Source organism: Primulina tabacum, chromosome 15, assembly GCF_025594145.1.
Source record: "Primulina tabacum isolate GXHZ01 chromosome 15, ASM2559414v2, whole genome shotgun sequence".
Lineage (NCBI taxonomy): Eukaryota > Viridiplantae > Streptophyta > Magnoliopsida > Lamiales > Gesneriaceae > Primulina > Primulina tabacum.
This window is the reverse complement of record NC_134564.1, coordinates 35,178,542-35,204,927: the sequence shown is the minus strand read 5'-3', so window position 1 is coordinate 35,204,927 and position 26,386 is coordinate 35,178,542. Positions and strand designations below refer to the sequence as shown.

General features: G+C 38.3%; 2 protein-coding genes and 1 pseudogene across 2 annotated transcripts; 1 reads left to right on the top strand and 2 right to left on the bottom strand.

Moving 5' to 3' along the window:
• Window positions 1–6,889: 6,889 nt before the first annotated feature.
• On the top strand, window positions 6,890–13,107 carry LOC142526131 (bifunctional aspartokinase/homoserine dehydrogenase, chloroplastic-like). The gene is made up of 14 exons (XM_075630390.1): window positions 6,890–7,118; window positions 7,336–7,388; window positions 7,473–7,687; window positions 7,794–7,881; window positions 7,960–8,073; window positions 8,818–8,916; window positions 9,404–9,598; window positions 10,168–10,250; window positions 10,986–11,202; window positions 11,456–11,601; window positions 11,855–11,990; window positions 12,246–12,329; window positions 12,418–12,510; window positions 12,614–13,107. Exons 1-14 carry the CDS (start codon window positions 6,890–6,892, stop codon window positions 12,857–12,859), a joined length of 1,998 nt encoding a protein of 665 aa, XP_075486505.1. The 3' UTR covers window positions 12,860–13,107.
• A 1-nt stretch (window position 13,108) lies between these two features.
• LOC142526443 (protein PARTING DANCERS homolog) lies at window positions 13,109–15,921 on the bottom strand (annotated as a pseudogene).
• A 4,462-nt stretch (window positions 15,922–20,383) lies between these two features.
• Window positions 20,384–21,674, bottom strand: LOC142526442 (NAC domain-containing protein JA2L-like). The gene is made up of 3 exons (XM_075630850.1): window positions 21,428–21,674; window positions 21,080–21,348; window positions 20,384–20,994 (listed from the first exon to the last, which is right to left on the bottom strand). Exons 1-3 carry the CDS (start codon window positions 21,606–21,608, stop codon window positions 20,455–20,457), a joined length of 990 nt encoding a protein of 329 aa, XP_075486965.1. The 5' UTR covers window positions 21,609–21,674; the 3' UTR covers window positions 20,384–20,454.
• Window positions 21,675–26,386: the final 4,712 nt, after the last annotated feature.

The window sequence follows — 26,386 nt, the reverse complement described above, 5'->3', positions numbered from 1 at the left end:
GACTATGACAAAAATATGGCAACTTGAAAAATTGAAATCGCAAAGATACACGCGAAAATCGCAATTTGTCCTATTTTAAATTATATATCAATGCACATGTTTCAATTGTTTTTTTCTGACAAGAGCATTTGATCATTATCGATCCTTTAGAATCATGCTCCTATTAATTACATTAAGGTAAAACTAAACATGTGATTGGGTACTAATTTAGTATATACGTGGGTTTAAATATTTTTTATTTCTCGAATTATTATTGCCAGTAGTAATCGTATAATTTAAATATTTTAAATTATGAAAAAAACATAGAAAACTATGTATAAATATTCTAGTATACACAATTATTATATCCCCTTATGGTTAAATTGATTTTTATGGGAAAAAATTACCTTAAGGCCCTAAAATAAGTGACACTTCTCATGACAGAATATTGAGACGTGGTACCCAGGGATGAACCCATCAAGATCCGGCCCAAATTCCCGGCCCATCATTAAGGCCCATAGGTGAATGGCCCATGACAAGCCCAGGTATTCTCCTATAAATACCAGGTTGGAGCGTATGATTATTGAATTCAATATATTGTTTTCAGCAGCACCCTTAGCTGCTCCCCCTATATATCCTCAGTCACTGACTTGAGCGTCGGAGGGGCTACGCCAGGACACCCTCCTGGCCCCCTTTAACGGTCTTTTTCGTGATTTCAGGCTCAGGACAATTTCAAAACCCTGTGTCTGCACTAGTGACACTTTCTGGGAGTGGACCCTAAATTTCCCGTGAGTATCACTTGGCGCCGTCTGTGGGAAAACTTGAGTTAATACGTAGAGATGGCAGGAAGGAAAGGAAGTAGAAGAGCTACCTCAGCATCATCGCGTCCTCAGAGGGGACTCGAACAGTCTCATGTTGAGACAAGACAGGAACAACCGCTTCTGGAGACGAGACAGGAACAACCTCGTCAAGAGACAAGTGCTGAGCAGCCCCGTCACGAGACGAGGGTTGAGCAAACCCGTCTTAATGAGAACGTGGGAAACTTGACCCTGGAACAGTTGGGCCAATTCATCGCCCGTACAGTAGATGAGGTCATGAGGAGAAACCAAGAGTCCATGGGTGCTGGGGAACAGGCCCCTCGTCAGGAGCATGAGGGAAATGTTGAAGTCCACCAGAGTAGGGTGGAGGAGACGCAACCCATACAAAGTGGAGAGATTAGTGAGATGGGGGAGATGTGGAAGCAGATACGGAGGTTGAGGGAGCAGATAGGGAGTAGGGCGCCGGTACCCAAGAGAGGAAGCCCTTTTTCACTAGCCATATTGGAGGAAGGGCTTCCTCCGAATTTTCGACAGTCAAATGTGGGAGAGTACGATGGACATACTGACCCCGAGGAACACTTGGGGAGATTTGAGAATGCGGCCCTGTTACATCAATATTCAGATGGAGTCAGGTGCAGGGTGTTCTTGGGCACGTTGGTGAGGTCAGCCCAGCAATGGTTTAATACCCTGCAGCCCAACTCCATACAGTCTTTTGACGATTTTGCTACAGCTTTCTTGCACAGATTTGCCAGCAGCAAGAGGCACCAGAAAAATTATTTGAGCCTGTTCGTGATGAAACAGCAAGAGAATGAAACTTTGCGAGAATTTGTCCAGCGTTTCAACAGTGCAGCCCTGGAAATACCAGCGGCTACCCCTGACATCATGATAAGTGCCTTCACACAAGGACTGAGGGGAGGGGAGTTTTTTAAGTCGCTGGTCAAGAAGCCTCCGTTGAGCTATGATGATCTGTTGGCTCGAGCTGAGAAATATGTAAACTTGGAAGATGCCCAACGGTACAGAAAGATGGAGAGCCGGCCCGGAGGAAGTAGAGTTGAGGGAGCGGAGAAAGGAGGAAGGAAGAGGGGTGTGGGGGAAAGAGAGGAAGACAGAAGTAGTAGTAGAAGACAATTCTCATCCCATGTTCCCCTAGATAGGAGTCGGGACGAGGTGATGGAGGTGAGGGAGCCCGCGGGGAGGTGGGAGAAGTCGCGAAGGGTTGGGTACAGTGCTAGATTGTCTTCAAGGGATAGACGAGAAGGATCCTCATTAAGGAGTCGACAAAGGTCTCGCTCGCCCCCTAGGCGTGGTCAAGGCCCTCCATGGATAAATCAGAGGATGGGTGAGCAGAGAGGGGAAGGTGGATGTCAAGATGTCCCTCAGGAGCTCGTGGAACCGAGGAGGGGAATGAATGAGGATAACCACCCTACGAGAGGAATGATTCATATGATCTCGGGAGGTGCTACTGATAGAGACTCTGGGCGAGCTCGGAAGGCACATGGGAGAAGGTTGGAGAACTTTGAGATATCTAGGGGTGCAGACTTACCATAAGACCCCGTCATCAGCTTTGGGCCGGAAGACCTCCGAGGCGTTGTGACTCCACATAACGATGCCTTGGTGGTAACGACCACCATTGCCAATTATGATGTGGCGAGAATATTTATTGATAATGGAAGCTCCGTGAACGTCTTGTTCAAGAGCACGTTGGATCAAATGAAGATGGGAGGATTTGAGTTTGAGCTGGTATCCACCCCGCTGTATGGGTTTGCAGAACACGTCATCTTGCCTTTGGGTCAGATTGTTCTTCCCCTATCCTTGGGGACTGATGCTCGACGGGTAACAAAGATGATAGCCTTCACTGTAGTAGATACCCCGTCAGCGTATAATGGAATTCTAGGACGACCAGCCCTGAAGGATTTTAGAGCAGTAGCTTCCAGTTATCATCAGAAGCTTAAGTTTCATGTGGGAAAAGGAGTTGGAGTCCTGTGCGGGGACCAAAAAGTCGCACGTCGTTGTTATGAAAGAATCGTGACGGAAGAAGAAACGAGAAGTCACGAGCATTCGCATGGAAGCTTGAGCTCAGTCTTGCAGTTGTAGAGTCATTCGGAGAAGCTTCTACGTGGGTAAATTTGTCCTGTGGATGTACAAGAGGAGCAGAGAGGAAAGTTGGAGAATGCGCTGGGTAAGACTCTAAAGAGTCATGAGAACGCTTACCACCTTAGAGAATATTATACTTCATTTTTGATGTATTTCGTTCCTGAATTTGTCTTACGTTATCAGTTAATATTTAATAAAGCCAAGTTCTTATATTAAGTTCGTGGTTGTTCTTGTATTATGAGGATTATATGAATTTTATTTTACCTACTTAGGCTGCGCCTAGTAGAGGAGAAGAGTGGGGGGGAGAAAAGTTAAATTTTTCCAGCTAAGGCATCGCCTAGCAGAGGAGTAGAGGGTGAGGTGGAGAATATTTATTTTCCTGCTAAGGCATCGCCTAGCAGAGGAGCAGAGTCGGCGATGAGAGGAGCATAGTGGAAGAGAAGAATTTTTATTTTCCTGCTAAGGTATCTCCTAGCAGAGGAGTTAGAGGGTGGAGGGGTTGAATTTTATTTTCCTGCTAAGGTATCGCCTAGCAGAATAGTTAGAGGGTGGGCGCGTTGAATTTTATTTTCCTGCTAAGGCGTCACCTAGCAGAGGAGTTAGAGGGTGGGCGCGTTGAATTTTATTTTCCTGCTATGGCGTCACCTAGCAGAGGAGTTAGAGGGTGATGGTGGAGAATCTTTGTCTTCCTGCTAAGGTGTCGCCTAGCAGAGGAGTTAGGGGGTGAGCGGAGTTGGGGATGAGGAGAAGTTTTATTTTCCTGCTAAGTTTATCGCCTAGCAGAGGAGCAGAGTTGGGGAAAAGAAAAATTTTATTTTCCTGCTAAGGCATCGCCTAGCAGAGGAGCAGAGTTAGGGTGGAGGTGTTGAATTTTATTTTCCTGCTAAGGTATCACTTAGCAGAGGAGATAGAGGGTGGAGGGGTTGAATTTTATTTTCCTGCTAAGGTATCGCCTAGCAGAGGAGTTAGAGGGTGGGGGCGTTGAATTTTATTTTCCTGCTAAGGCGTCGCCTGGCAGAGGAGTTAGAGGATGACGATGTTGAATCTTTATTTTCCTGCTAAGGCCCGGCTTAGCAGAGGAGTTAGAGGGTGGAGGTGTTGATTTTATTTTCCTGCTAAGGCCCGGCTTAGCAGAGGAGTTATGAGATGATGAGGTGAGAGTTTGATTTTTACTGTTAAGGCCCGGCTTAGCAGAGGATTTAGAGGGTGGAGGTGTTGATTTTATTTTCCTGCTAAGGCCCAGCTTAGCAGAGGAGTTATGAGATGATGAGGTGAGAGTTTGATTTTTCCTGCTAAGGCCCAGCTTAGCAGAGGAGTTAGAGGGTGGAGGTGTTGATTTTATTTTCCTACTAAGGTATCGCCTAGCAGAGGAGTTAGAGAGTGGGCGCGTTGAATTTTATTTTCCTGCTAAGGCATCGCCTAGCAGAGGAGTTAGAGGATGGAGGTATTGATTTTATTTTCCTGCTAAGGTATCACCTAGCAGAGGAGTTAGATGGAGGAGTTGAATTTTATTTTCCTGCTAGGGCCCGGCCTAGCAGAGGAGTTAGAGGGTGGAGGTGTTGAATTTAAATTTTCCTGCTAAGGTATCACCTAGCAGAGGAGTTAGATGGAGGAGTTGAATTTTATTTTCCTGCTAAGATCCGGCTTAGCAGAGGAGCTAGAGGGTGGGGGTAGTGAATTTTTATTTTCCTTCTAAGCCATCGCCTAGCAGAGAAGAAGAGTGGATGAGGAGAATTAAATTTATTTTTCCTGCTAAGGTGTCACCTAGCAGAGGAGTTAGAGGGTGGAGATGTTGAGTTTTTATTTTCCTGCTAAGGTATCGCCTAGGAGAGGAGCAGAGTTTGGGAAGAGAAAAATTTATTTGGTTGGTCGATAACAAAAGATGTTTACGGGGAGCAGAGTTTACGGGGATCGACCTGGAGTGGCGAGGGGCTAGGGGCGGCTGGTGCTCGGGCGAGCTGGAGTGGCGGGCGAGCTGCGGGGTGCGGGCGAGCTGGCGTGGCGTGGCATGGCGTGGCACTGGCGAGCAGGCGCTCGGGCGAGGGCATGGCTGAGGGCTTGAGTGCGAGCCTGTGGCACCCGGGCGAACCGGCGCCCGGGCGAGCAGGCGAGCGTGGTGCGCGAGGGGGCGAGTGCTTCGGCAAGGCGCCGGACGAGCTCGTTGAGGGCGTGGCGCGCGGGAGCTGTGCGGCCGCGTGGGGCGAGGGCGCCGGGCGAGGCGCGCAAGGGCGGACGCACGCTGTTGGGCCTGGCGTGCAGGCGGCGAGGTGATGATGAAGCGGTGCTAGGATTGATATTTGATTTGTTTCCAACTTTTTGGAGACTGACGGAGGGCGGGAAGAAAATGCACAACTCACATGTTGTAAACCGAGAACAACGCAATCAATCGAACTTTGAACCTACGATTCAGTTCGACTCGGGAGGGGGAGACTGGTGATACCCAGGGATGAACCCATCAAGATCCGGCTCAAATTCCCGGCCCATCATTAAGGCCCACAGGTGAATGACCCATGACAAGCCCAGGTATTCTCCTATAAATACCAGGTTGGAGCGTATGATTATTGAATTCAATATATTGTTTTCAGCAGCACCCTTAGCTGCTCCCCCTATATATCCTCAGTCACTGACTTGAGCGTCGGAGGGGCTACGCCAGGACACCCTCCTGGCCCCCTTTAACGGTCTTTTTCGTGATTTCAGGCTCAGGACAATTTCAAAACCCTGCGTTTGCACTAGTGACACTTGCTGAGAGCGGACCCTAAATTTTCCGTGAGTATCAAGACGTTTAAATAATTAACCTTATTCATTAGAGCAACTCGAAGGCCTTTGTTTTAGAACCTAACCCAAGCTACTTCGGAAGCACGTTTGATTCAAACTGGGGGTTCCAGCAATGACCTTTCTAAATCTCAACATTAGCCAAACCGGAAAAGGAAACATAAAACTACTCAAGCAATATTCTTTCTTTTTTATCAGGTTCAATCTTTTCACACAATAATCTGTATCAAAGTCAGGAACTATATATTGAACACGAGTAGTATAAAATGTCCTAAATCTTGAATTTGGCTGATTTATTGTCGATTTTCAGTAATTATCGAAGAATAAACCATATTCCATTTTCCTGAAGATAATTAATCACTGTGGAATATTTACAACTGCAACATTTTTTAACCAAAACTATTAATCAATAACATATATCTATGCAAAAAACTAATAATGCTTTCTAAACTTATTACCCGTATTTATAATTAAAAACTGGTTTATTTAGACTTAAATTACATTTAAAAGCATTCGACAGCGGAAATTAAATTCCACATGTTTTGACTGATTTGGCACACACAAATTTATTGATGCTATCAGGTTTTTAATTATGCTGAAAGCTTGCCAAATAAATATATTTAATCATTTCAATGAAAGGATTACAAATTAATGCATTTTTTAATTTAATTTATTTAATAATATAGAAGAACAAATAAAAAATTAAAGGGCATTAAGTAGGAATAAATTTGCGCATTGTTTGTCTTTTAATTGTGTGATTTGATGTAAGCCCTGGCCACCATACGTTTAATATAATTATTTAGATGGAGCTTGTGCGTCAACGTGCTCCTTTAGCTAATTTATTTTATTTAAATTGATTTTTCGGTATCGTAACCCGAGGAATTATCCCATTGCGCAACCAATTAGGGCAACAAGGAACAACATTATCTTATCATTTATATTCGGTTGAAAACACGAAATCGGACAATCCATAAATATTTTAGAATTAGCATAAACATATGTTACTCGAACGACGTTTTTTAAGATTTTTTTTGAAAATTGAAAATTATAGTACAGTAGAGAATAAGTCAATTGATATCAGATGCATGGTTAGGGATCAATATGGTTAACAGACCAAGTTGTTGTGAAATTGGTGCGGAGCCGGTTCGGTTTAATCCGGTCCAATTTTGAATGGGTCAAATCTTATTACAGAGCAAATTTGCCTACAAAGATGTGTTTCAAGAATGATGGCCCAATTAGCCTCAAGCCGAAGGCTTGAGAAGTGGTACTCTCAAAATTTGGCTAAAACAGTTATCGCGACTGGGTTTATTGCCAGTACACCTCAGAATATACCTACGACTTTAAAAAGAGATGGAAGTGACTTTTCGGCTGCAATTATGGGTGCTTTATTTAAAGCACGCCAAGTCACTATTTGGACTGACGTTGATGGTGTGTACAGTGCGGACCCCAGAAAAGGTTTGTTCCTCTCATTCTCGTATTGTATCAGTTGGAAGACATCAGAACATTTTTTCTATATTATTCCACTATCCTGATCCTTTTGAATAAATATATTGAGGATCTACTGCATCATTTTCTGTTTCCTTAATCTATTCTTTTAGCTATCAAGGAGCATTCATGATATTATTGATGAATCATTCTGCTATTTTTTGCCTCTTATGTTTTCATTTGGCAGTCAGCGAGGCTGTGATATTGAAGCAGTTGTCATATCAGAAGGCTTGGGAAATGGTGACTTAACTATACTTTCCGATGTCTTTGGTAGTAATATGTCTCAACATTTCACTTATTAGTGATCATTATTTACATGCGCAGTCATACTTTGGAGCAAATGTTTTACACCCTCGTACAATTATTCCTGTCATGAAATACGACATTCCAATTGTTATAAGGAACATCTTCAACCTGGCTGCACCTGGTACAGCAATCTGTCGTCCTGCTGGTTTTGGAATTGAAGATTGCCATAGGGTGGATTCTCCAGTTAAAGGATTTGCTACAATCGACAATTTAGCCCTTGTAAATGTTGAAGGGTGAGATTTCAATTTATATTATGATGATAGCTATGGTGCGCATTCAGTTTTTGTTTTTCCTTCCATTCCCATGGTTGAGCTATTGCTCACATTTTTTTCTTCTCAGGACTGGAATGGCTGGTGTTCCTGGTACTGCCAGTGACATTTTCGGCGCCGTGAAGGATGTTGGAGCTAATGTAATCATGATATCCCAGGTATACCTGTTTTCTTCTCTCTTGATTTAGTTTACAATCACTTTCATAGAGGATCTTACTTGATTTACTTCAATGCAGGCTAGTAGCGAGCACTCTGTGTGTTTTGCTGTTCCTGAGAAGGAGGTTAAGGCTGTAGCTGCAGCTTTAGAAATTAGGTTTCGTCAGGCACTGGATGCCGGCCGTCTCTCTCAGGTTGTTTGTCTTTAACCAAGTGTTTGGATCTATCATGCCAAGCGTTCTATATATATATATATATGCATGTATATATATGACCGTATGTATGTATGATGAGGTAAATCAGCATTTTTTGGTGAGAGTATATTATATGAAGTATTTGAGAATATGACTGTGCGAGTTACTTACTTCCATAAAGATTACTTGCCAATATACTTTCTGAATAACCATTTACTTCCAAACTACAATTTACCTTTAGTTTACAGCTAAAAGAATTAGCCTGTGCAAAAGGTTTGGTAATCTTCCTCTCCAAGGGCTTTTTTAGGACATTTATTTGTGGATGATGTGCATGTTAGAACTGTTTTATAACAACAAGAAGCGCTGCTACTTAATCTGAATCAATGTTATGTGATATAACTCAGTCTTCAACCTTGTTGATGATTTTAACGTGTTATTAAGCTGTCAAAATTACCATTATGACAACCACTTACTCTTAATTCATTTACCCATGCATACTAGCAGTGATCTGATCCTATCACTTGTAAGAGTTAAGGGTTCAATAAAACTTTAGATACAAACTTATTCCCTTGCAGACAAGATCTGCTTAAATATTACTCAACTGCATGATTTAAAATTAATTTGTTAAAATTGATGGCGCCCATGGCTTTGATAATTTATTCTTCCACGGGCATTCTTTGTTTGACAACAGTGTATTCATTTCCAAAAGATTTGTGTTATATTATTCTTATTGAATGTTTGCAGATTGCAGTTATTCCCAATTGTAGCATTCTGGCAGCGGTTGGCCAGAAAATGGCGAGTACTCCTGGAGTTAGTGCGACGCTCTTTAATGCTCTTGCCAAGGTTAATGAACTTACCAACTATTGAATAATTTCTAATGTCTTCCATACTATCACAAGTACTCAACTACTGCTCCTGCAAAATCAAGTTGGTCTGTTGTTCAATAATGTGGATTAAAGGAACTCATAACTGTTTCTAGTATCAGATTTGACTAAGCTTTTAAGATCTTTCAAACGTGAAATAAGATGTTTTAGGTTTTGAAGAATGTGTTGAACTGTAGTAAAAAGTTAGCATGGGAGCAGGTGTGCTCCAAAATATAAACGTTAGGAGCTTATGAGGTCCTTAAAAATAAGTTGGAGAAGGAAATTGATGAGGCTCCAACTTATTTTTATGATCTAACATCTTAACATCGAATGTGATAATTAAATGTTGGAAACATCCTTGATAAGACCCTCATGGTATACTCTTTCCATCTGCGAGAGAATAAGATTCTCCTTTTACTTTTTTTCCACTGTGTATATATTTCCTGACTCGGTGGACCAATGTTCAGGCTAATATCAATGTGCGCGCCATAGCTCAAGGTTGTTCTGAATATAATATTACTGTAGTTGTCAAGCGAGAAGATTGCATAAAAGCTTTACGTGCTGTGCACTCAAGATTTTATCTATCAAGAACTACCATATCGATGGGTATTATTGGACCAGGATTGATTGGTGGCACATTGCTTGACCAACTTAGGGACCAGGTATAAGTGATTTTTCAAATTTAATTTCCAATGGCGCCAGAATTTCTGGACTTTCTTTTGTATTGGATTATGTCTTCCTTCTGGATGTAAAGTTCCTTAACTTTCCAGTTGAAAATGCATTTGATATCATAAATTGTGCACATGTTTTACAGATCACTTTTTGCATTATCTTTATTGCTCTCCATTAGATTCAGTTTTAGTGTTTGTGAAAGCAGATAGTGTTATAATGGTCGCCATCATAGCGATGAACTTGAGACAATTTATTTGGTATTGACAAAAATTACTGCCAACTGATTATGTGTGGGTTACCCCTCGTGTGGACAAGCTGGCAACGTGAAATTCTTATGTTTTACTTACAATAGTTCAGATGTATGGTTTTATGTTCTTATGGCCAAAATTCTCCTTACTGGAGTTTTCAAGTGGTTTTAGTATATTTAGTGGAATAAATCTTAAACTGGGATCAACATTTTGGTTCCTTGCAGTACATTTTAAACGATTCATCTTTAGCATTGTAATTTTCATATTATAATTTATATTTTGTTTAATATGTCTGTCAATTCTCTGTACAGGCAGCAGTCCTCAAGGAAAAGTTCAACATTGATCTGCGTGTAATGGGGATTATGGGATCAAGGACTATGCTACTAAGTGATACGTAAGTTTCGGGAGTTTTTCTTTTCTTTTTTTAGATAATTTCGGGAGTTTTAAGAGAGCTTCTTCATTCAACCTTTTGCCATCATGATGTATCCAACAATATGACCAATTGTTTTCTGTCATGGATTGAACTAATTTTTCATTGATGGATGAAGGAAAAAGAGCAAAGAAAATGAGGTTCTGTTGACGAAAGATCCTTTAGAGGTTGTATAGTTCAAGATGGTGTTAGATAATATTTTTCCCCCATCCTTTTTTATTCTTTTAAACAGGTAAGAGTAAGAGTGTGTTTGGTATAAACGTACTTTAAAATCTTATGATCCCCTGTATACTATAAGATGTTTTGGAACTCAAAAGAAGTATAGATTTTTTTTCTTTTTAAAAGTTATAGCTTTCTATTTGTACAGAGAAAAGCTACGAGAGCCTATATGACATCGATTTGTGATCTCATTCAAAAAAAAAGTCTAAGATCTTGAAACAATTTCTCTCCTTCTTTTTCTTAAAAGAGCTTCTAATCTCTTTACTTCTTATTTTTTATGCTTATAACTATTTTAAAATTGTTACTGAAATATTTTTTATCCTATAGGTTCCCTAAAATTCTACATGTTTCTATTCAGTTTCTTCAATTTGTGTATGTTATCTCTAGTTCTACTGATGCTCAAAATCAATACACCACTTAAATTTAAAGTGCGTTTAATTTTATAATTTGAATGGCTTAAAATGTCATGTCGGTAATTAGGGGGATTGACTTGTCAATATGGAGAGATCTTCAACAAGACAAGGCTGATATTCAGAAATTTGTTCAGCACGTTCACGGGAATCATTTCATCCCTAATACCGTTATAGTAGATTGCACTGCAGACTCTTATGTGGCTAGCCATTACCATGATTGGTTGTGCAGAGGCATACATGTGATCACTCCAAATAAGAAAGCTAATTCAGGTCCCCTTGATCAGGTATCAAAGGAATGCATACACGTGACACCCGAAATAATTGATTAATATCAATGTTTGTTATGAATTGTCTCATTTCCCGTATGCTCATCCAAATGCTACATCTCTCCCATTATACATGTATGTTATGCGTTGATGTCTGCATTTAAGTATTTATTCTGCTAAGAAAATACCTGCTTTATATGCATACTTGGTGAAAATATCTTAACAAGATTTCATATTTGATTTTTCAATTTCTACATTGTCATGTGTGCAGTACTTGAAATTGAGAACTCTTCAGCGTCAATCCTATACGCATTATTTCTATGAAGCAACCGTCGGAGCTGGTTTACCGATCATTAGCACTTTGCAAGGGCTTCTCGAGACAGGGGATAAAATTCTGCGAATTGAAGGCATCTTCAGGTTGGTGTTTCTCCAGTCATACCTCAAGGAAATATGGATTGCTCTTTTTCTGTCTTGAATCATTATGCACAGGGGAGTGGAGGACCCAGGGGGTGGTAATATCTCTCCACCCCAACAAAAAAATACTTAAAGTTTTGTGTAATTTTTCTAGAAATGTAAGTTTAGGTCCTGCTGCCAACTGAATAGGCAAAAATCAAAATGCTTCAGGACGTTATAACTCACGTCTTCTCACCAAGTGTATGTGTCGATGCAGTGGGACCTTAAGCTATATATTTAACAACTTCGTGGGTGCCCGAGCTTTCAGTGAAGTGGTGAAAGATGCAAAAGAAGCGGGCTACACTGAACCAGATCCGAGGGATGATTTATCTGGAATGGATGTTGCCAGGAAGGTATTGTGTTATAATTTTTTGTCATGCTCTGTCATTACACCTTTAGTGCCTAACCATTTTGTTCAAGAAAATTGATTTAATGAAGCAAAATTCTCTCACTGCCTCTGAAAAGGGACTTTAGCATCCATGTTGCTAGAATGCTAGTTACCGCAAAATGGCATAATTGTTTGCCAGACATACAACAAGCCTGGTCCTTATGTTTCCTAAATGTGAATAAAGTGGAATGAATTTGTCTGTTGTATGGTTGTGGCACAGGTGATAATCCTAGCCAGAGAGTCTGGACTAAAGCTGGAACTGTCGGATATTCCAGTTCAGACCCTCGTGCCAGAACCATTAAAGGCAAGTGAAGTATTGACGAGTACATGGCTGTTTGACAGAGGCACCGCTTAATATTTGATTATGAAATTATCTACGGTTTTTATTTCAGGATAGTGCATCACCTGAATTGTTTCTTCAGCAACTGTCTCAGTTTGATGTAGACTTGGCAAAACAAAGACAGGAGGCTGAAGATGCTGGTGAAGTGAGTGTCCTTCAGACTTGTAGCTGTATTTGAACTTCATTATAGTTATATTTTCTGTTTATTGATTTTTATTTAGTGATCTAATTTGTTGAATTATGAAAAGGTGTTGAGATATGTTGGGGTAGTGGATGTTGTCAACCGGAAAGGAACCGTGGAACTGCGAAGATACAAGAAAGAACATGCATTTGCACAACTATCTGGATCTGATAATATAATCGCATTCTCGACACAGAGGTATGCTAAGCAACCTCTGATTGTGCGTGGTCCGGGTGCTGGGGCCGAAGTTACGGCTGGTGGGGTATTCAGTGACATTTTGCGTCTTGCCTCTTATCTTGGTGCCCCGTCGTGAGGTCAATTTTCAACATTTCATTGTGTCTTGCTCTGTCCAAGCTTGAGATAATTTTGGTTTCTTGGTTTTCCATCGAATTTTGCAGTTTTGGCGATTATGTAACCACTCGATGCTCTTGCATTCTTCCTAGATTACAAGTTTGTTGGATCCTGCTGCTTATATTTTTGCCATGTATCAAATTATCGTTTTTCCTTGGGAAGTAGAGAATAATAAATTGTTAAAATAAAACAGTAAGCCTTCGTTTTTCAGCTATGCTGTCAGCTGCAAACAAGTGTCCGAATGGTGTGAGCGCACTAATCAACTCTTCAGCACTCATCTGCGAGCAGCAATCACGACAATCTTAGACTTGACTTGCATTTGGTCCTCACAGCGTCTGTTTCCTGTGGATTTTTTGAATTTGTTTCCCGGTTTTTAGATATGACATGATGTGAATGTGCCATAATAATCTAAAAGATATGACTGGCTAGTTTTCGAAAACAGAAACAGGCAAACATAAGATTTCCTGGCAGTATTCAGTTTGCTATGCTACAGGCAATGTGCACTAAAAGACGTGACATTGATAAGGTTCAAAGTTACACAAGATAGCTACAGCACGTAACTGCCAGCTTAAAAAGTCATCGTTCATTTGATTTTGGGACCAAGGTAATATACTTCGGATCTCTGAAGAACTTTGCAATCAGTTCAGCTTTTTCTGCCGAAAGATCAGTGTTATGCTTGATGTACTCCTTGGAAGCCTTTGCTATTGCTTTAATGGAACCAATCGCTTGATTAAACTGAAACGAAGAAGCCTGACATGTGAGTATTTCCATGGGATTTTGATATCATCAAATAAAACAGCTAATATTTAACAATGCCACTACATGTTTGCATGAGGTAGGCTATGCGACCTGCATAATTATCTAGCTTAAGGCTTTGGGATTCATATGGAGTCGGGCTAAGATTGTGCACTAGTTGACCTCGACCTGATTAAAATTTAGAAGCTCGATCCACTGGTAAAAATTTTAACCACGAGCTCAACATGCTCAAAATTCTCATCAATCAAGTGCGGATAAACAACCAGCAAAACTTTTTGAAATTGATACTCACCTTTGACAGACAAACTAATTGAGAGGAATGCATGTAGCGCTGATGACTTTATACAAGAAAATATGCCAAAAATGAAACTTAAATTTGATAGATATTGGGGAGAATGCAATTTAGTGAATTTGTTTCATAATGCATCCAATGAATTTCCTCGGATTTGGAATGAAATTTTAGATCCACTTGCCAACTTTGACAGGTGAAAATACATTTGAATCAATTATGCGGAGTATATTTTTATCTATATCATTGCTTCTTTTGTGTTTATTTGTTATGCTCAAGCTATTGCTAATTTTCAAACTTTATAATTTTTTGATACATCTTCGTCAGCTTTCATATTCTTTAACAACATTAACCATACCTTCATCACTTGCTCTTAATTTTATAGTCTTACGATTTTCTTTTTACAGTCAGTTAGTGTGTTTAGCAAATGCGAGTATGAACGTCGAAAGAATTTTGCAGATTTGACAGGATAATGATGGATAAAATGGAGAAGTTCTATTCTTAGGCTCGAACTCCAGTAGCCTATAAGTTTTCATGAAGTAGAGCTCCAGTAATAAACTACTGGAGCTCAACTCTGCTTGCGTGCACCTCTAGTATCCTAAGATTTAGAGAAGCTTAACAACTCAAAGAACCATATTATCTTTCTATTTTGGACTTTACAAAGCATGCAAGTTGCATCAATAAGATGAATACCAGTATCAAGTGGCCAAGTTTCACCAGCAGCAAATGTTGACAAATGTAAATATACTTGTGTGTGAGTCAGAGTGTGTGATTTCTGAAACGGCAAATTATTTTAGTACCGCATTGGCATCATGATTATCAATCCCAGGAATATATGTAACCACTTTGATGAGGTTCATTGATTGCACATATATTTCCCTCTATAAGCACATTAACATTTGTTAGTCATGAATTGCAAAGAAACACTATTTAACTGAAACATGTAGAAAGGTTCAATTACAAACCTCAGCTCTCAATTTTGCTGTGACATCCAGCCTCTTGCATGCTGCAGTAAAATCCATATGATAAAAATGGGTCAAGGATCCTCATAACTTGTAGCTTTGAGAAATATAATCTTACCTCCTCGAGCAAGGACAACCTTGACAATTTTCTCAAATCCCATCTCCAAGTCTTTTACAGGCATGAATGCTGGACTACCAAGCTCCATGCCATATCTTTGGAAAGGCACAAATTAACAAGTGCTCAGTTCATGAAGCATAATGCGAGGAAGAATGCATCTTCAGTGCTAAAATGGCATATCACACGATATAAGAGCGAACAAAAGAATCGTTTGATCCTTTGTTGGGAGGGTAACGACCAAGTACAAGTTCGCAAACTGTCCCCTCAATCTCTGAACTCTAAACCAAGCAATCAACTTTATTACATACAAATAAAGATGAAAATATATCAGCAACAGAAATCGAAAGGGTAGATATGCAGCATTTACCGGCTGAAGATAGACGCATTGTCGTTTGAATCCCAATTAGTCACAAATATGAAAGCTGCAGATACACCTCCACGGTTAAAAATGAAGTCCTGCAAACCAGAATATTTAAAAAGTTAAAAAGGAAGCCATCCTGGAATGAATATTGGATTCATTGAGGAAGCAGGATATAAAGTTGATGAAGAAAGGGTGTCGTCCATCTTTCCAAGTGGTGCTCATGATGCAAACCCCATTGCAACCTACACCATATTCAAATTCCCATCCCAGTCAATTTCCAAACATGATAATTTTCAAGAACATTCTTACACCTCTAAAGAATAAGTAACAAGTTGGCAAAAATAAGAAAGAGTGCTTAAATGTAAAAACTGTATGAACTTCCACCTACATCATAAACTTTAGACAATATACATTGTTCGTGTAATCAAACAGTGTGCAAAATTCTGATCCCAAGGACGACAGAGTTCATAACTATGAATTTGATCCTAAAAATTATGTACGCTTTTTTCTAGCTGAACAATTAATTAATAATGAAATGGGAAGCTGAACTACTATAAATTTGCAAAAAAATTACATTTTATGATTAGTCCTCGCATTTAAAATTTCATTTGCGAATAGTGAGTTCCTTGCTGCTAGGTCAATGACAATGTGAGTCGGTTTTATTTTAAAATTGTATAAGAAAACAATAAGCTTGAAAAATGACTCTAACTATGGTTGTCAATCCTTCATATGTAAGGAAGATCGGAGAAGTATTTCCATGCAAGGTAAAAATTTACAAGTATACAAATGATGAATCAAATGTTCTTCTTACCGCAAGCCCAAAAAAGAATACCAAACTCTAATAAATGACCGTCAATTTTGGTTGGACTGGCCCAAGATCGATCCACAAGCCCAAAAAAGTATATGATTTTGTAAATGTATATACAAAATTACTAACAATACAAATGTCCTAATTTATTCAAATAGACGATGTTGAATCTTTATTTTCCTGCTAAGGCCCGGCTTAGCAGAGGAGTTAGAGGGTGGAGGTGTTGATTTTATTTTCCTGCTAAGGCCCGGCTTAGCAGAGGAGTTATGAGATGATGAGGTGAGAGTTTGATTTTTACTGTTTAGGCCCGGCTTAGCAGAGGATTTAGAGGGTGGAGGTGTTGATTTTATTTTCCTGCTAAGGCCCAGCTTAGCAGAGGAGTTATGAGATGATGAGGTGAGAGTTTGATTTTTCCTGCTAAGGCCCGGCTTAGCAGAGGAGTTAGAGGGTGGAGGTGTTGATTTTATTTTCCTACTAAGGCATCGCCTAGCAGAGGAGTTAGAGAGTGGGCGCGTTGAATTTTATTTTCCTGCTAAGGCATCGCCTAGCAGAGGAGTTAGAGGATGGAGGTATTGATTTTATTTTCCTGCTAAGGTATCACCTAGCAGAGGAGTTAGATGGAGGAGTTGAATTTTATTTTCCTGCTAGGGCCCGGCCTAGCAGAGGAGTTAGAGGGTGGAGGTGTTGAATTTAAATTTTCCTGCTAAGGTATCACCTAGCAGAGGAGTTAGATGGAGGAGTTGAATTTTATTTTCCTGCTAAGATCCGGCTTAGCAGAGGAGCTAGAGGGTGAGGGGTAGTGAATTTTTATTTTCCTTCTAAGCCATCGCCTAGCAGAGAAGAAGAGTGGATGAGGAGAATTAAATTTATTTTTCCTGCTAAGGTGTCACCTAGCAGAGGAGTTAGAGGGTGGAGATGTTGAGTTTTTATTTTCCTGCTAAGGTATCGCCTAGGAGAGGAGCAGAGTTTGGGAAGAGAAAAATTTATTTGGTTGGTCGATAACAAAAGATGTTTACGGGGAGCAGAGTTTACGGGGATCGACCTGGAGTGGCGAGGGGCTAGGGGCGGCTGGTGCTCGGGCGAGCTGGAGTGGCGGGCGAGCTGCGGGGTGCGGGCGAGCTGGCGTGGCGTGGCATGGCGTGGCACTGGCGAGCAGGCGCTCGGGCGAGGGCATGGCTGAGGGCTTGAGTGCGAGCCTGTGGCACCCGGGCGAACCGGCGCCCGGGCGAGCAGGCGAGCGTGGTGCGCGAGGGGGCGAGTGCTTCGGCAAGGCGCCGGACGAGCTCGTTGAGGGCGTGGCGCGCGGGAGCTGTGCGGCCGCGTGGGGCGAGGGCGCCGGGCGAGGCGCGCAAGGGCGGACGCACGCTGTTGGGCCTGGCGTGCAGGCGGCGAGGTGATGATGAAGCGGTGCTAGGATTGATATTTGATTTGTTTCCAACTTTTTGGAGACTGACGGAGGGCGGGAAGAAAATGCACAACTCACATGTTGTAAACCGAGAACAACGCAATCAATCGAACTTTGAACCTACGATTCAGTTCGACTCGGGAGGGGGAGACTGGTGATACCCAGGGATGAACCCATCAAGATCCGGCTCAAATTCCCGGCCCATCATTAAGGCCCACAGGTGAATGACCCATGACAAGCCCAGGTATTCTCCTATAAATACCAGGTTGGAGCGTATGATTATTGAATTCAATATATTGTTTTCAGCAGCACCCTTAGCTGCTCCCCCTATATATCCTCAGTCACTGACTTGAGCGTCGGAGGGGCTACGCCAGGACACCCTCCTGGCCCCCTTTAACGGTCTTTTTCGTGATTTCAGGCTCAGGACAATTTCAAAACCCTGCGTTTGCACTAGTGACACTTGCTGAGAGCGGACCCTAAATTTTCCGTGAGTATCAAGACGTTTAAATAATTAACCTTATTCATCAGAGCAACTCGAAGGCCTTTGTTTTAGAACCTAACCCAAGCTACTTCGGAAGCACGTTTGATTCAAACTGGGGGTTCCAGCAATGACCTTTCTAAATCTCAACATTAGCCAAACCGGAAAAGGAAACATAAAACTACTCAAGCAATATTCTTTCTTTTTTATCAGGTTCAATCTTTTCACACAATAATCTGTATCAAAGTCAGGAACTATATATTGAACACGAGTAGTATAAAATGTCCTAAATCTTGAATTTGGCTGATTTATTGTCGATTTTCAGTAATTATCGAAGAATAAACCATATTCCATTTTCCTGAAGATAATTAATCACTGTGGAATATTTACAACTGCAACATTTTTTAACCAAAACTATTAATCAATAACATATATCTATGCAAAAAACTAATAATGCTTTCTAAACTTATTACCCGTATTTATAATTAAAAACTGGTTTATTTAGACTTAAATTACATTTAAAAGCATTCGACAGCGGAAATTAAATTCCACATGTTTTGACTGATTTGGCACACACAAATTTATTGATGCTATCAGGTTTTTAATTATGCTGAAAGCTTGCCAAATAAATATATTTAATCATTTCAATGAAAGGATTACAAATTAATGCATTTTTTAATTTAATTTATTTAATAATATAGAAGAACAAATAAAAAATTAAAGGGCATTAAGTAGGAATAAATTTGCGCATTGTTTGTCTTTTAATTGTGTGATTTGATGTAAGCCCTGGCCACCATACGTTTAATATAATTATTTAGATGGAGCTTGTGCGTCAACGTGCTCCTTTAGCTAATTTATTTTATTTAAATTGATTTTTCGGTATCGTAACCCGAGGAATTATCCCATTGCGCACCCAATTAGGGCAACAAGGAACAACATTATCTTATCATTTATATTCGGTTGAAAACACGAAATCGGACAATCCATAAATATTTTAGAATTAGCATAAACATATGTTACTCGAACGACGTTTTTTAAGATTTTTTTTGAAAATTGAAAATTATAGTACAGTAGAGAATAAGTCAATTGATATCAGATGCATGGTTAGGGATCAATATGGTTAACAGACCAAGTTGTTGTGAAATTGGTGCGGAGCCGGTTCGGTTTAATCCGGTCCAATTTTGAATGGGTCAAATCTTATTACAGAGCAAATTTGCCTACAAAGATGTGTTTCAAGAATGATGGCCCAATTAGCCTCTGCGATAATAACGATGATAAAGAAAATAACTCTGTTTTTCCTCCAGTGAGCTTTTTTTAAATAACGTCGCTCTGGACTTGGAACCACACTCGTCGAATTATGGCTTTTGGCCGAACATATATATATGTCCATTTTTTGGACAAAAAATTATTTTAAATTAATTTATAAAAATTTTATATCCAGAAATTCCAGACTCTACTATTGTATTTTTGTATAAAATAAAGCTTTGGCTCGTAATATTTTTATTCTATAACTAATTTAGAATTTATTTAATCAATTTATAATATTAAAAGTTAAAAATTGTACTTTTCCAAGCAAATAAATGAGAGATACTTTTGGTCTGAGGAATAAATTTGTCAGTATTAAATTTCAATAAAGCATGTTTTTTTAAGTAATTCTCAGCACATTTATTTTTTTTAAGTAGCATGAAGCATTGTCCTATAGGAGAATTTTCTTGTTCGGACTTCGAAATTCTAGCTGCAGTCTGAATTCAACCTTTTGAAGTTGTGCATTTTGAATGTGATTTTCGCACGAGTTTTGCACTGTTGGCATTTGGAATAAGGCTAGTTTTTCATGTAATGAATTGAAAGTATGATAAAAAGAAGTATAATTTATAACCGAGTATATCTCTTGTTAGACTGTCTCACGAATCTTTATCTGTGAGACGGGTCAATCTTCCGATATTCACAATAATTTAGCATAAAAAGTAACATTTTTTCATGGATGACCCAAATAAGATATCCGTCTCACAACATACGAACCGTGAGATCGTCTCACACAAGTTTTTACTAATTTATAATATAAAGATTTGATTCGTATGTTATTTTATTTTTAACAAGAAAATGCAAATCCAATTGGACAAAAACAAAGCACTTTCCGTTGAACTTTCGACTCTCAAATAGCAGGACAAATTTAATTTTAATTCCTAACTAATTAAAGCTTGAATGTAAAACGGGCGATGCGTGTGTACACGAAGAGGATAAAATGGGGCAGCTTTGTCAACAATTTTGCTTCAATCTCCTCTCTCTATTAAATAAATAATAAATAAGTCTTCAAAAATAATTATAATATTAATAATATCTGCCCCAAAGAATTTCAAGTATGTACACAATTCCCCACTAATTAAAAGCCGAACCCGCTGCCGTGGGTCGGGCGACGAATGCGAAACGGGTCAAGCCCGCCGGAATAGATCGTAGTGAACGGGCTTGTGTTTCCCTCGAAAAATCCGGAATTGTCGAATATTCGTTGAGTTTGGATCCCGCTTTGTACTTCGTCTTCGACAAAGCTGATCCCAAATTGAGGCAAGGGAGGGGCATACATGTCATTTCCTCTATTTGTTATGTTCATCTGGGTCGTACCAGGTTGCTGGGCCGGAACGATTTCTCCCAACGAGCTAAGGCCAGCTAAAGTGGCCCAATCAAAATTCCCAGAGCCCAATTGCTGCAGATTCAGCTTCTGATCTTCTTGCGGAATGGGATTCATGCTTGGCAGAGACAAGAAACGGTCATCGATGGCCGGCAATGACTCCAAAACGTCGTCGTACTGAGATGAACAGGACGACGAGGAACCGTGACTATACTCCTTACTCTGGACTCCAGAAATGGCGGGTTTCTGCACACTTGAATTCTTTTTGTAAATTCGGCATAGGACCCAATCATCCAGCTAAAAGAAATAAAGAAAAACCCATCAAACTCAAAGTAACACCTCAAGCAAAATAATAGTATTTTTTTTAAGTGAATTTTCTTACCCTAGAGGAGCCGCTCTTTCTTGGAGATTCAGAAAGTCTGTACTCATGCATAATCCAATTGGTTTTTGTCCCTTTAGGTGCCTTTCCAATGTAAAAAACAAGCGCTTTCTTTATACCAACTTTTCTTCCTCCTGTTGTAATGATCTTATCAGTCCCGGTGGCTTTCCAATATCCAGAACCTGCAACTCTGTTTGGCCGCGATCCATTCGGATACTTTCTGTCTCTGGGGCTGAAAAAATACCATTCTTTTTCTCCAAATATGGCTTTGCCTGCACAAACTTGAATTTTAAAGTATGTTTCGATCGAAAACTAGGTCCGTTGAAAAACATATTTATATAAGTTACTTACTTGGGAGATCCCAAGGATCAAACTTATACAAATCAATATCACCAATTATCTGCAGAGAGAATTGATGGCCTGCAACTTTTCTGCAAAGGTATTGCACCAAGAGCTCCTCATCAGTCGGGTAGAACCGGAACCCGGGAGGCAACGTCAGCTGTGAAAGCGGGTCGGTTTCTTGGAGTCCCATGTTTCCTAATAATTCAGAGAATCTGGAAAATATTTGTTTTTCTATTAGAATATGTATCTCTTCTTTTTCTCCGGAAAATGTAGAAATACAGCAGGTATATATAGAGTAGAAGAAAGAGAAGAAAGAGATAAGTACGGTCGTCCTTTTCGGAGTGTAAAAAAGTGGGGCCAAGGCATCGCCGTTATAAATATGACACGTAGCGGAGTTCGCCTATTGTATGGCCGACCTTATCCAATGGTTAAAGAGAAGGTGCATGAACATTGGAATGAAAGCACCACCATTATTGTAGTCATCTGAACAATTGTACAGCAACGACTGTATCGTGTTTCTCACCACGCTGGCCGCCACGTGCCGCAAATATTACAAGCCCCGTTACGTCACTCTTGTCGTCAACCTCCTACTTCGTACGATCACTTGCAACGTTAACTTCTTCTAGACATATATATATCTCTACATTGACTTTGCGTATTTTATTATATAATGATAAATAACGATCAGTTTCCTACAACTTTATAAAAATATTATTACTTACGTTGGAATTCGAGATTAAATTTCAAATTTAAATTTTTAACATTAGAAGATCGAGTTGTTGAGAAAGCGAAGAAGGTATATAATATATTCATTCACTATATTGATTTTTAGCTGCTCTCTCATTCTATTTTCAGTACTTGACTTGAACATCGGATGAGCTACGTCGAGAAATTTTTCCGACTCCCTTCTAACAGTCTTATTTGTGATTCAGGCCTAGAATAGATTCGATGTTTGAATTCGAATTATCAAACCTATATTTTTAGTGAATATTAGTGTGAAAATTAAAGAAAGAAACATTTATTTTAAAAGGCGTGGATAAATAGTGGTAGGCCACGTCGACGGGTGAAGACGAGAGGAGCGGTAGGTTAACGTAGAAGAGAGGAGAGAGTATGAAAAGTAACACGTGGATATATAAGATAAAAGTGGGGGCTTTTAGAGTTAGGCAGAATATTTCCTAACCAATGGCCGACGGAATAAAAAGCAAAACACGATTATTCGACACGTTGTCATTTGTAGTCTAGCGACTTTTGTCTTCTTCTCATCATGCATCCTTTGATTTTAAGGTTTCTTTCGTTCAACCACATCAAATAAGTGCGGTTGCGCGCAGCCAAATTTTCAGACGAATGTAATCTTAATATATACATAGATTAAAGATCTTGTTTTATATAAAACTATTATTAACTTAGTTACTATATACAGAATGAAAACAACTGAAATAAAAGTTAATTTTCTTTAGATTCTTTATCAAGTTTTTATCATTATTATATTAACCTTAGTCATATGTTAAATTAACTTTTAAAAAATGATTATATAATTACGCAAAACGTGTGTATCGGCGACTGCGAATGGAGCAAACTTTCACGTCAAAAAGCTTGACTTTTGTTGATGCAAATAAATTAATGAGATGTTTTATACGATTTTTGTAATAGATTTAGGGCACGTGGTGGCATTTCAACTCTTCAATTTATAACTAGGAATCAATTAATTGATTGGTGGGTCAAAAGGACAAACTATTTTTCTAGTAATATGGTTTAAGATTGCAATGATTGCATGATATATATTGTGCCAAGTCTTAGAGAACGCCAATTTTTTTGTTTAGGTTTGCTGTCACGCAATTTAAACTTTTTACTCCTTGAGACCACATAGATAAGGATATGATTGATTAAGTTCTGCTTTTTCGTTTTTTTTTTTTTTAAGTTTTGTTTCTTTATTTTTATTTTATAAAGTATATCTTTCTAGATTATTCTATGTTTTTGTAATATAAAAAAGGCTTTGATTTCGTATACATTAATGTTAGAAATAGTGTTCAACTATGATTTGGTTCCATTTTGGATAAATACTCGAGCCAAACCATATTATATCGTTTTAAAGAATCTCAAACCAAACCAAACCAAATAATAAATTTTGGTTCGATTCGGTATGATTTGGATAACTAATTTTAAGTTTTATAGTGATTTAATTCATGAGATCATGTAATTAATTTGGAAAAATTAGCAATTTATATTTGATAGAAGTTGAGTAAAATTTTTATTTTATCATAAATTATAATGATTACATATTAAAATACTTGTGTATAGCACATAATTTCGAAACTTTAAAAAAATGTAAACTTTTAGAGTTGTAATTATATTTATTTGAGCTAAAAATTTATAATAAATAAATTCTCAACGCTATTAGATTGTCACTAAAGTAATTAACAATAAAATTAAAACTAAAAATAAAATAAAATAAAATAAAGTATAGATATATCCAAGAGAATTCACAGTAAAATAACGAAATTTGTTACTTCATTTTTATATTAATGTAATGGGTTTAGATCGGTTTGTTTTGTTTGTATCCAAAATTTGAACCAAACTAATTTTTACGCTTTGGTTGATTTTAAAATCAATCCAGACCGTGATTGCATGTAAATTGATCCAAATCACGTGATTTGGTTTGGTTTTAGTTTGATTCAGTTTAGTTTAGTTTCTGAACATTACCCCTAATTACTTTCGAATATACATACATACACACATATATATAATATGTGCGATTTTTGAAAATATATATCATTCAATAATAGAGTACATATTAAAAGTGTATGTTGATAGCTATAAAATATTAAATTAGTATAGAACTTATTTTTAGCCTATGAAAAGAAACATAGACATCACCTTTTTTATTATTATTTATATTCACCACCAATTAAACAAAGCATATGTATAAGACAAATCAAAGCGCACAACAGAGGTATCCTTAAATATTCCAAAATAAATTCACACACACACAAATATATATATAAATAATAATAATAATATGAAATGGAAATTATATTAGTTTTATTTCATTTCATCTAAAAATCAATTTTACTTGCTTAAAAATATAATTTTTTCTACAAATAACATTTCTTTTAAAGTTATTCTAAGTAATTTTGTGGCGGAAGCAAATTCAGGCGAATATTCTTTTTCAAGCCAATGATCGTTCCCATGCTAAATGATGAACTTACTTTAGCATGAAAAAGATTCAATTTTATCTCCAACTTCTCCATATCACGGCACAACTCAACTTTTATTTTTATAATCTTACTTCTCTTATAAGGACAATAATATAATTTTTTTCCTCATTTTTAATCTTTGTCACTAGAATGCTTACATAGCACCGGAAAATGTCGACGTGATATCAAAATATGATGATGTGGCGTAAAAAATAAATAACACGTCTAATGTCACGTCATCATTCCGACAAAAAGAATAAAAATGAGAAAAATACTGCAAATTAATGATTGGAATCATGAATCAGAAAAAAATAAAGGATAAGAAAAAAGACAAAGTAAACAAAATAATCATGTGGTCTGACCCGAAAGCTTTTGCCAAGACAAACGCTATCACAAACTTAACTAATTATAGCCATCGGATTGATATAATTATAATCTTATATTTTCACTGTTAATAACCTGCATATATGCATCATATGTGAGACCAATATAAAATATTAAAATCAATTTTCCAAAAAAATCTTTTTTTATTATATAATATATGTATAGATGCATGCACGTACGGTTATCAGCATCCGATATATCAGACAAACACAGAAAGCAAACATTCGGGATAAAATGGAAGGAATTAATGGAAACTTTTTATGTATTTTGGCAGAGGAGAATGAAAGCCGCCCGAACAATACATGCAGACCAGCCCGATCGACCCAGAAAACATTAATGGAGCGATACCGTATTGTTAGGTGCATGTTCTGTGGTATATGGCATCGCCAACAGGCTTGGTCAGATTCGATATTATCGAGTTCTTTGCCAAATATGTGTATAATTATGCAAACCTATTAATTTCTCTTTTTTTCCAAACAAATTTCATCCATCAAGAAACTGAATGCATGTACACAAAATAAGCTGTCACCCAGTACTATTGTTAATATTGTGCGCATTCACGTAGTTCTTTCTTCTTTCAGAAAGGCTTCATAATGATCACGAGATTCTAGTTCAAGTCATTTTGGCACTAAGGGTCTAGGACGACCCTACCCTAGCTAGCGAGTTGTCGAGTGGCCAATTCATGTTTATACTATGTCAGATCTTTACATTTTAGGAAAAAAACTTATCCAAAATCACATCTAAAAATATTTTGGATTTTGTGTAATTAAAAAACCCAACAATGATTTTGTTTTTGACTCGCGATTAAATACGACCCTATTATAGTTTTTTACGGGTAAACATGTATTTTCCAATATATTTACGTTTCACGACCCAAAATAAATAAATATTTTAAATTAAAAAAAGGTTAAGGTACGTAACCCAATCATGTGAGTTTTTTTATTTGTTTAATTTCTTGTTTTCATCACATGATTTAAAAAACGGAGATAATATATTTATAGCTCTTGTCAAGGTTTTACTAGCAACGTTGAATTGAATATTCATGTTATGTATCTAACAATGGCCAAATAGTGCAATATATATAATGTCGGCAATTAAGAATTTAAAATGGGTACCGTAAATTTTACCAGAGAAACAAATTAAGATTAGCCACGTTCTTTTTGTCTGGCTTCATAATCAACATAATTTTCGGAATTGATTTACATGGAGAAACGATATATGAGAGAACAAAAAAACTCAAAAAGGCGAAGTATTATTGTTTCACTGTGTAGTCGTGATGTGTTGGAGATATTTGAAAACAACGCACATACAAAGTATTTATTGAAGAATTATTTTATTGCTCCGAATTTCGGCTACACTAATTTGTATTTTGGTTATTTTTATTAGGGGT

Coding starts and splice junctions, on each gene's coding strand:
- LOC142526131 (XM_075630390.1), top strand. CDS start 6,890: ATGGCCCAATTAGCCTCAAGCCGAAGGCTTGAGAAGTGGTACTCTCAA. Junction 11,203..11,455: donor ATTCAGGTCCCCTTGATCAG/GTATCAAAGGAA, acceptor TCATGTGTGCAG/TACTTGAAATTGAGAACTCT. Junction 12,511..12,613: donor AGGCTGAAGATGCTGGTGAA/GTGAGTGTCCTT, acceptor AATTATGAAAAG/GTGTTGAGATATGTTGGGGT.
- LOC142526442 (XM_075630850.1), bottom strand. CDS start 21,608: ATGGGACTCCAAGAAACCGACCCGCTTTCACAGCTGACGTTGCCTCCC. Junction 21,349..21,427: donor TGATCCTTGGGATCTCCCAA/GTAAGTAACTTA, acceptor AAGTTTGTGCAG/GCAAAGCCATATTTGGAGAA. Junction 20,995..21,079: donor GAAAGAGCGGCTCCTCTAGG/GTAAGAAAATTC, acceptor TATTTCTTTTAG/CTGGATGATTGGGTCCTATG.